The sequence below is a fragment of the Podarcis melisellensis genome, assembly GCF_964234715.1.
Source record: "Podarcis melisellensis genome assembly, chromosome: 11".
NCBI classification, from domain to species: domain Eukaryota; kingdom Metazoa; phylum Chordata; class Lepidosauria; order Squamata; family Lacertidae; genus Podarcis; species Podarcis melisellensis.
Window position 1 is genome coordinate 3869843 of NC_138543.1, and position 11472 is coordinate 3881314.

Here is an 11472-nt window from a genome sequence, read left to right on the forward strand (position 1 = left end):
GTGTATGAGACACCCCATGTATAAGACAACCCGTTTTTTTGAACCCAAAATTAAGAAATCGGGCCAGACCCTGAGCGAAGACTGCCCACACCAGAGCCTGAACCCCTGTGCATTCACCATCTGTGTAGAAGACAACCCCCAATTTTTGACCAAAAATATTTAGCAAAAAACATGGTCTTATACATGGAAAAATATGGCAGTTAGTGCAAACTGCTACCCCAGTGTAATGCATGTGAAGTGCCAGATGTGGACAAACTAGGCATGTTATTCTGTATTCTTTGTACATCAAGTATGACAAACTGAATAGTTACATATACACATTTTCCATACTTTTATTTGTTGAAATGAGTAGAAAAATAAAACCCTTAATAAAATTACAGTGGTAAATTTAAAATGAATCATCTTAAATACAGGTATATAAAAAGATAGAATTCAATAAATGATTTCATACACTCATGTATTTTTATCTGGACTGACAATGAACATTTTTCTTGTTCATACTTTATAGTGCAGTTTTTCACAAAATTAAAGTACTCTGTGACTACATTCTCTTCATTCAAATTCAAATGCTCAAGATTCATAAACCCTTCCAGAAGGCACTCATTTCTAAAGACAACACAAATGGTAAACAATCATAGGTAGCAACATTATCAAGACCTCAGACCATTAAGCTTATGTTATCATCTCCGTCAGACAGTATGCTTACTTCCAACTGCTAACATTTAAATTATTGTGGGGTAAGCTTCCACAAACCTATTTTCCAGAAGCAATAGCTCAGCTTGGCATGGCATCTCCTTTCCCTCTCCTGAGCCAGAGAGGGGACTTTTCCATGTGGCACTACAGAACTTTGTAGTAGGAAGAAGTGCTTTTTCTGGCTCTAAGTCCACCTAATTTTGTGCTGCTCAAGCCTGAAGCTGGAAGAAGCAGAAACATGCTGCTACAGGCCTGCTAACTGCATGCTAGAACATACACATTACCTGGCACACAGAGAACTTGCTAGTCAGTGGAAACCCAAATCATAAATATCTAATATATTAAAAATGAGGAAAGCCTAAGTGTTTGGACATGGGCGGCGGGGGGTGGGGAGAGAGAGAATAGTGGACATGTTACTAAAAACTAACTTAGTATTCAACTAACTTTTACTCAGGATAGATGGACTGCAACTTAATGGACCCAAGTTAGTTATAGCCATTCATTTCAATGGGTGTACCTTGTGTAAAAGTTAGTTGAATAAAACCAGAATATTTAAACTTAACTACATCATTCAGATATGGATATAGGAACATTTCAACAATAACAAAAGGAGACTAGAGGTTTCTTTGCAAATCAACACAATGGGAAAATTCTGAAATATACAAGCACTTTTCCCACAAAAAAGATACAACAAACACATAGGAGGCAAACAAGATCACAATGACAAGCCCTGCATTTATTTCCAACCTGTGTGCATGTGAACTGTGGAAAAAGTATGATCTTCAAATGCACGTTCAGTTTGCATACTCATTTGTAGGTTTTCAACACAGATTCATAGCAGGACTTCCCACTGCAATTTCACTGCCCACAAACATGTTTACACATTTACCCTTGTGAAAACTGCTGTGTATTTAGCTCCCTACAATTATATCGCATTATTCTTAAATTAGGCTCTTTCTGGGACTGCACAAATGCCCAAAAGTTTACATTCCAACACATTTTTTCTAAGCAGTCTAACATTTCATTGTAGGACTTTGGTCATGTTTAACATAAAAGGCTTCAACAATTTAGAAGTATACTATGTGTACTTCTAAAAGAAGGTTTAACATAGAATCAGAATTAGACACAATTCTGATATCAATTCGGCTTCTGCAAAAGCTGAAAGTTGCTTAGGCCAATCCCCCTTGCTTTCCACCCTATGTATATCACTAAAGTTGTAGGCAAGTCATATATTATGCAAGCCATAAATCAAAGCTATACCATATTTAATCCACAACCAGGCAATGTCGCTAATGAGTGCTTATGCACAGACATTTCACCAAGAGGCAACTGCTAAATTTATATAGCAGCAAAGCAAGCCCCATACATCTTCTAAGTCAGCTAAATTCATCACTGAAATCTCCATTTATTTTACAATCCATTTTGTAAAAGTTACGTTGTGCATAGATATGGTGAGACAAAGACTGAAATGTGTTTTTAATCATTCTATAATAAAGAAAAGAATATTTGTTATTTAAAAGTTTCTGATTTATCTGGTTTCAAATGCTTCTCTGGAAACCAGGGTCTTTGCACGCTATTGAGAAGCAAGTACAGAAGACAAACTCTATTATAAGTATATAAAAATGCTGTTTTGAAGTCTCATTAAAATCAATGGCACAACATAAATCCTGAAATGTGACTAGTTTTCCTCTGGATGCAACCCATTTTTAATTATGTACCAAATGAAAACCAAGTATCCAAAAGAGAAGTCTACTTTACCATTGTGTTTCCCTCACTACAAGAGTGTCTGGCATGATTGCTTTGACCTTTAAAATCAGAATAGGATGCTCATTTAAAGATTAGCTGACCATCATTAGAAACATTTACAAATTACCTGTCAACATTAAGAAAACTGTTTCTGAGCCTTGGATGACCTAGTAATAGTAACAGTGTGTACACATTGCCCAGGGTGTGGTGAAACCTTTTTCCTAACTTGCCATTGTAATATGTAGACTAATAAAAGTTACTTTTGCCTAACTATTTTAATTCAATACAAGCAGAACTCTTACAACCACAGGAATACTGGTTACAGATTTTTTCTCTCTAAAGGACAGACACTAAAATTAGTGGAATATACAGTGAAAATTAAGGAGTGGCATTACTCAATGACCATTAGCTATGTTGGTAACAGTAGTAGTGTGGAAGAAGTTGTCTTCTTTTAATTTCTGGTGTTCTGGCAAGTCTAGTTTTTTCTTAGCTTCTTCAATGTCATCTTGAATAGCTGCTATTAGTGCATCTGTATAAAATGAAAAGAAGTTAATACCATTTCACAGACTAATTCTGCATAAAAGATTCAGAAAACATTCTTAAAATCCTTCTTCAAAAGTATCAAAGGTACTTTATCACAGATAAGGGGCAGACTCAATTTTGGTTCAGACACAGCAAGCAAACGAGTTTGGCATTACAGTGGTACCTCTGGATACAAACGGGATCCGTTCTGGAGCCCCGTTTGCATCATGAGCAGAACGCAACCCGCGTCTGCACGTCGCAATCCGCCACGTCTGCGCATGTGGTGAAACCCGGAAGTAACCCATTCCGTTACTTCCGGCTCGCCGCGGGACACAACCTGAAAAGACTGAACCTGAAGCAAACGTAATAAGAGGTATGACTGTACATGGACAAGCATCAGACTTGTCACAGTGTTCCTCTTGCACAGCAAACCAGCTGCCATTACATCCATATTGGACGAGCTAGTGTCTCAAGGCACATGATGCAGCAACATTGCTAAGCTAAACAGATCTGGTCTTTGCCTTGATGACGACCATCCAAGAACCTTAGTACATCTCCTACGTTTGACTGAATTCAGACAAAATATAAAGAAAAAAACCCAGAACTGGAAACTACAATTAACTCGATGTTTTAAAGTATGGTTTGCACAATCTGTAGTTTGCAAAAGAGAAAGGAATGATTTGGTATTACATTTCTCTGTTTTGTGCCAAATTGAGATCTACCAGTCTGATACTGTAAATGTAAGTTTATATTCTGTTCCCACCTATCCTCCAAGAAATGTACACCATATTGAGAGTAAATACATTTCCTATTAAGACGGTTGCCTTTATATAACCCTGTGTTGTAAAATGCATTGGCAGTACACAGGGAGAACATACAAGGACATACAAACAATACACAACTGCATCCTGGAAATGTCTAGTTAGCTGGAAAAAAAGGGGGAACATGTATCTTGATATAGGAAACTCCAAAATACAGTTTTTCCATCTCACTCAAAAAAGAAGCTACTAAATAATAATAGTTAATGTCTGGGCAGCTTGACAAAGGGATATCTAGCTTGTTACAGGTGTCATTACCATGAGAGGATGTATTGAGAAGGAAAAAGAGAAGAAGGGTAGCAGGCAAAGACAACATTGAGGCTGCCCTAGTTGGACTGTGCCCCCCACCCTGGGTCCCTCAGCAGAAAGTTGGTATATAAGTACAGTAAATAAATATTGAATGAATGAATGAATAAATAAATAAATAAATAAATACTGCTATAGCTACACTGACAGTGGTTACAAAAGGTACTTAGGACTTACCTAAAGAACTGAAGTTTTTTTCTGGTCTTATGTATCCAACAATAATTATGCTAAGTATTTCTCCATAGAAGTCTCCTGCAAAGGTGTGAATGATGTGTGTTTCCTAGAACAACAGTTTCGTAATTTAATATATAGGCTTGATTGAGAATTTAGCAATCCTAATGGGCCAGATATTACATACTATAGAAGGCAGAGTACAGTTTTCGCACTATACTGCAGTTTACACTTTCAAAACAAACAAAAACCATATTCTAGGTGCTACGCATGTAACAATACAGTGCAATAGAGGCAGAAACCCTTTAAGGTCGCTAGTCCTTTGCATATGCTCCTGTTGCAGACAACAGTTTACTGCTACTAACTTTCCCGTACCATTTTATTTCTACCTACCCTTCTAAGATATTAGCCTTTCACGTGAAATCAGTTTGAAATAGCAACTGTGTATCTCCTTCAGTTCAGTGAACACTTCATCATGAGCTTACACAGCTTCCAGCCAAACTAGTTCTGATGAAGCACATAACAGAATGTGTAAGTGCAGGCATACACCTGGGTTCTTGGAGAATTTAAAAGTAACTACCATTGATCTCAGGATAAGAAGCATTCTGTCACAGCCAATACATGTATCCCAATTTCAGTTTAAAGTGTTAAATATCAGTATTCGATCTGTCATCAAGGATCAGAAATAGGAAATGTATTTCCTATAAAGCAGAAGGGGACACTCCCCACCATGCTGCTATTATTATTATTATTATTATTGAAAACTCCTTAATTGTGAGCTTAGCAGTATGCAGACCTTAATGCTTTCAGATCAGCTCTGACTTTATCAAGGAATGTACTGAAAGTACATTGGTTTTCTCATAAGCTAGATAAAATATAATGTTCTTACCACTGATTTTTTAACATTCTTATAATATGGATTCCAGCCTATGCTCGCAACCATTTTATGCACATCTCCATTTCCAACAGAAGCCCAGCCATAGTATATGCCAGTAGAGATATCAGATGGGAAGCTATCAACCACTTCCTCAGAAAAGTTAGCTGAAAAATATAAATGAAACAATTACATTAAACAAACAATTACATTAAAACGTTTCATAAACGATAGGAAAAGGACGATGTCCCAGGTCAGTTCAGTTAACTTGGTATTCTTATTTAGATGGTACATGATTAGAATCCAGATCAAGGTTGGGCTCTGATTGTCCTTGTTTTAGCCAGTGTTTTAAGTCACCAAGAAAGCTGGCATTTAAATCAATTCTTTATCAAGTCACGGTTTGTGAAACAATTGTGTATAGTAATTGGTTGCTAGGGAAAAAAATAACACAGTGGCTATACTGTTATCCTGCACAACACAATAATCCAAAAATCTCTAGTACTTCTATTTCATTACAGATGCAAAAATTTTCTCTGTACATCTGCAAAACCACTAAGCAAGCTAACTTATTTTAAGACAAGGGCCACAATCCTCCACCAATTTTTCAAGACTGTAGGTTAAGACCTGTCAGTCAACTTGGTGCAGAGTGGTTAGTGCATCAAATTAAACTAGGAGAACTTTAGTCCCAGGGAGTTCAGTGAGCGGCCACAAGACACTCGCTGGTGCTCAGCCCAGAATACCTGTGAGAATAAAATGTGGTGGGTAAGAATAACGTACACCAATCCTACTTTTACACTGATGGAAGGAAGAGATGCACTGGAATAGCAACTGCCACATCTGCTGCCCTGACTTTTCACCGTGGACAGGGTGGAGGTTGAGGCAGCTTTTAATTTATCCTCTCATTTACTGTCTGCAATGAGAGTGAATTAGCTATGCCAAGTCTAGGACTGGTGCCCGTACGTGAGACGTATCTGAGAAACGAAGGGACAAAGGATGTGGCATTTCCATGCTATTCTCAGCACACCCCATTTCCCCCTACTCTACTAGCCAGCAATACTTGCTATGGGCAGTAGCAGAGGGGGCAGGGCACCCTAGGTGGCACTTACCTTGGGGTGGCAAGCCAGAGCCCATGGTTCCAGACAAGTCCAGGCACCCCAGAGCCCAGTGCATCACTCCCCAAAGCACCACAGCCCAGGGTTGGGCTTGCAGCACCACAGGGTGGCCGAGAAGGACACAACTGGCACATGCTGGCCCCGCAAGTCATGTGGGGTCTGCAGTGCGCTGCCCACAAAAGCAACAAGGGGCTGGCATCTGCCCACCACCTCCCTCCAGCAGGAGGGTGCCCCGCAGGAACACAGTGGCTCGGACTCCAGCTCTGTGCTGCTTTTGTAGACAGGGCTGGGCCAGCTCCTACACACTGTGTCACAGATGGAGGGAAGTGAGAGGGACATAGTTCCGGCAGTGCGGCCCAGCTGACTTCCCAAGGGGGCTTCCATCTCCAGTGGAGCAGCACCTGATCTGTTTCCAGAGGTCACTCATCTGGCTTACAGGTGAGGGTAGGATGGTGCCCAAAATCATGCAAAATGCAGTTGGCAACTGGTCGACAAAACACTATTTCTCCGTAACAGAAATGTCCCTGCTGTATGGATGATAAATATTAACTTCCCACAATTGCACCAGTTCAACATTAATGCTAAATTCGGTTTTAGATCAAATTACTGTATATACTGAAAGCAGCAGCTACAATTATATCCCATTTTCCCTCTAAATCAGATTTTCCCAAAGCTATTGATCCACCAGCAGAGGGTGATTTTCTTCTATTTATTTATCTACTTTGCTCCCTGCTGCCTCTTCTTCATTGTGGCGCCGTCGGGAACACGGTCCCGCATTCCCGCACAAGGAGCCGGTTTCCTTATCAGATTCTCCCTCCTTTCAACATCCCGGTGAAACAGGTCGCGGATATTTTCCCGTTTGGCTTCAAGTCTGGGACACGTGCGGGGACCCCGGGCATTCAAAGGTCTTTGAAGCCGTCTGGCGGGCGGGACGAAACCGAAGCCCGCCGCCGGGAGGGAGGGAGGGGGCCCGGCTCCCTGCTTCCCTGCGGGCAAAGGCCCCGAGGGCCGCCCGGCCGCCGCCGCCGCGCTCACCTGTGGGGATGCCCAGCTCCTTGGAGCCCCGGCCGAAGCCCCGCACCACCTCCCCGCGGCAGAAGTACGGCAGGCTCTTCATGGCCGGCCGGGAGAAGAAGCCCCGCGAGGCCACGGCGGAGCCCGGCCCGGCCCCTCAGGCAGAAGCAAGGGAGAGCCGGACGAGGCGCCCAGGCAGACGGGCAGACGGGCAGCGAACTCGGGCCGTGCCGGTGCGGAAGAGGCGGGGCCTCGCGCCGCGTCACAGGAGGCGGGGGCGAAACGCCAATGGAAAGTTCCAGCTCTCGCGGCCTCGAGCCCGCCCCCTGGGGGCGGAGCCACCGCTCTCCCCGCTCCGGTTCTGCGGGGAGGGAGGGAGGAGGAGCGACGGCGGAAGGGGCGCCTCTGCGCCTGCGCGTTCCCGGCGAACATCCAGAAGCCCCTCCGCGAGCGGCGCGCGAGGAATCCTGGGAGGAAAAGCTGTCTCGTCTGCATTCGCGGACGCGTGTCAACCCCAGTAGTGATCGCGGCCCCTTCCTCCGCAGCAAATGCTCATGTAGTAAAGGCTTTATTCTTCTGCTTGGAAGGAGCCCCGGAACTGCCTTTCTCCGCCCCTCCCTCTCGGCACAAAAAGCACCAGGCCCTCGAAATGAACAGCGAGGCAGCATCGCGAAAAGGGGGCCAAGATTTCCCGAAGCCTGAAGGGCCTCGCCAGGCTTTGGGGGGAGCGGGGCAGGACGCCCTCTTGGCGCCATCCTCTGTCTGGCCCTCTAGCTGCAGATTCCGAGTGAAATGTCCCAACAAGACTTCTTTTAAATTACTTGCCTTTGACCCCCAAGGGCTCGGGGAAATCTGTCAAAACCTTTCTACAAATTCTCTTAACTATTTTTATTGTTTTTACTTCTTCCCTGACTTCACCCATGAGAACTCTCCATCAGGGAAGATGCAGGAAGCAGGCACAGGAAGAGCACTGCGGGGGTGGGCTAGAGGACCCTTGGGGTCCCTTCCAAGTCTACAATTCTGTGATTCCTTTTTGCAGAGTTTCTGATTATGGCAATAAGGCGCGGCCAAACCAAGACACCTTGGCACCTGAGGAGAACAAAATTCTATCTCCTCCACCAGGGAAGGAGATCTACCTAAAGACCAAGATCTACATTGGGATCTATTGCCCCTGTGAATCCTGCTGCCTGAGGTGGTCACCTCCCTTTGCCTCCTGGGTGGGCTGGCCCTGAGAATGCTTTGAGCATTTCTACTGTCTTAAGATACCGTGCTTCTCTATAAGGAGAGTGATTGCCCTCTTGCCTACTCTGCCTCACAGCTACACGCCCCAGCCACGTGCTGTGTTTGGCATGTGCCCAGGTTTCCTGTCCACACAGCGGAGATGCTTGTTTTGTCAAGTGTGCAGGGTCACCTTCATGGGCAAGGCATGCAGACAATGTTTTTGTTGGCTGGCTGCCATGGGTGTCACATGATCCAATATGTCCTCTTGCATTAAAAAGTCTTGGCACACTGCTGGAAGCCAAACAGGTGGCACCAGGGATTTTCCTTGGCTGTGACCTTTTATTACTCATAAATAAGTGTCAAGTCATGCTTCCAAACTCTGATTTCAGCTTTACCTTTAATTGGTACAGAGCACCGATAATTTCACAGGTGCTGGTTTCCTTTCACAGTGAAGGTCAAAGCAGCACCTGCTGAACTTCCCAACACAGAGATATTGAAGCTTTAAGATTTGGTGGCGGGGTGGGGATGACCAACAAACAAACACCCTCACTCCACCAAAAGGGGAAAAAATGACAAAAAAGTAGGCAACAACCTCCCCCCTGCAAATATACAACAACAGGATTAACAAGCTCAAAAACTCAATAAAGCGGGAGGAGTGTGGACTTTGGCAGGCTCCAAACAAGGTACCTGAGGGTGCTGTGGTTGGAGCCAATGCTTCACAGCTGAAATCATTAAAGATAGAAGCTAAGAAGATCTGTAAGGGTGAGAGGAAGACTCCAGTAGCAATACTATGGAAAAAATGCAGGCAATATACCTGCAGTTGGCTGTTAAACTGCAAAGATTGTGAACTCTAAATAGCCTGTGATTTAACTTGGGTGAAGATTAAAAGGTTAATTGGCTAATGTTTGAAGGTAGGATCTACAGCAACTATATAGTCACTTCTTTAAAATAACAGTAACATTAACATAGGTGAAGCAACATTGTTATATATCCAACCTGTAAATAAACCTATTATTTTATATTATAGTAACCTTTAATAAATTGTAATACATCTCACTTTCCAATCTTCATTTTCTGGTCTGTTCATCCCATGTCTATATCTAGCAAGAAAAGGCATTCAAAGCTATTATTTACTTAAAATGATGGCAGTAGGGACATTAACTGGGATAATGCTAGTACATACTTTTAATATATGGTGTATGTGGCAGAGACCCTATGTGTAATAATATAAGCATGGTAAGTGCACCCTTTGTGAAAGATTGGTGGCAGATGTGTGGGACTGTCAAGACCAGGTGGCCAGTACAGATTGGTGGGCAGTGCTGGGATTGTAAAAACAATCAGTCCACAGTCAGGTTTGTGAGTACTTTGAATCTGAATTCTGGTCAGCAACTATTTACACAGGAGGAGGAGGGAATGCTCATCCCAATTTTGCTAGTTCAAATATAGGTTAGGAGAATCTGCATGGAAGGCAAACCAGTGTTATGTCAACACAATGACTTTAATTCTAAAACTCCACAACAGAAAATGCAAATTCCTATTGTTTTCTGCTGCAATAGACTAACCTTTCTTAAGGTTCAGTCATGTTCAGAAAATTCAGGCTAATTGTTTAAATATTCTTCTGTCCACTGGGTGGCACAGATCATCTACTTTTAGATTCAAGAATAGCTGCTCAGGACAATTTAAGTTACTTCAGTAGTTAACTTAAGTCAGTAGTTTTAGGACAGCTTGTTGTATAATGCTGCTATGTAATTCATATCTAAGATCTCTGCTTGGAGACTAATCTGCTAATAAGCTCCTTGGATATCTGGAATCTGCTGGTATCTTGTTCAAACTCTGTTCTGGGTTCTCCATCTGAGACAAAGCACAACATCCGGCTGTGATAGCCGATTTATTACTATTGATACATGATACATTGCAATATTGAGGCTACACAATTAAAAAGTATGAATGTCACCACAACAAGAATCTGTAGTTCTCCACTAATTTTTTGTCCTCTGATGTATTTTAATGTGCACCTAGAGTTGCATGTCCCTTGCCCTGCTCCCCCCCTGAAGAATGTACATACACCCATTTAATTCCCATTCATTAAAGCTATAATCCTATACTCACCTGGGAGTAAGCCCTACTGTAGTAAAAGAGACTTAATTCAGAGCAGACATAGGATTGGACTGTAGAGCACACTTTAATTGCTCCATGATCATTGTGGTGCTGGGAAAAGCTACCTTTTAGAAGAAAAAAGCTACATCTCTTGGACTCCAGTCCTGAATGGGAGGAAAACAAAACCTGATACCACTATGCCATAAAATAGTAAAGAGAATAAGTCCTTAATCTGCATGTTAAAGAAATAGCACTTAGTGGGAAAACCAATGGCAAAACCAATGGACACTGGCACCAGAGCCTGCAATAAACCCAGATGCCAACTTTGCTGCCACATACACCCGGACAACACCATTAATACTACAACCAGACTTAACACGGACACTGGCACCAGAGCCTGCAATAAACCCAGATGCCAACTTTACTGCCACATACACCCGGACAACACCATTAATACTACAACCAGACTTAACACGGACACTGGCACCAGAGCCTGCAATAAACCCAGATGCCAACTTTGCTGCCACATACACCCGGACAACACCATTACTGGCCCCAACAACATCACACATACCATCTCGGGACTATTTAATTGCTCATCGTCTAACATTGTGTATGCCATCAAATGCCAACAGTGTCCTTCAGCTCTCTATATTGGACAAACAGGCCAAACCTTACGCCAAAGAATAAACAGACATAAATCTGACATCAGGAACCACAAGACAGAGAAACCAGTAGGAGAACACTTCAACAAAGGAATTTCAGAAATAGACTGGAAAGAGAAGCTGCTGAATTGCAACTTATTACCAAACTTAAAACCATGGAGAGACCTGGTCTGAACAAAGACATTGGATTCTTATCTCATTATACATGACAAAGCCATTTTTCACCTCCTCAC

The 11472-nt window shown here is 42.7% G+C and overlaps 1 protein-coding gene across 1 annotated transcript; it reads right to left on the bottom strand.

The window, feature by feature from the left end:
- Positions 1-307: 307 nt before the first annotated feature.
- Positions 308-7411, bottom strand: RFK (riboflavin kinase). Its single transcript, XM_081930269.1, has 4 exons — positions 7278-7411; positions 5146-5297; positions 4263-4365; positions 308-2968 (listed from the first exon to the last, which is right to left on the bottom strand). The coding sequence occupies exons 1-4, from the start codon at positions 7357-7359 to the stop codon at positions 2835-2837; spliced, it is 471 nt and encodes a 156-aa protein (XP_081786395.1). The 5' UTR covers positions 7360-7411; the 3' UTR covers positions 308-2834.
- Between the last annotated feature and the right edge of the window lie 4061 nt (positions 7412-11472).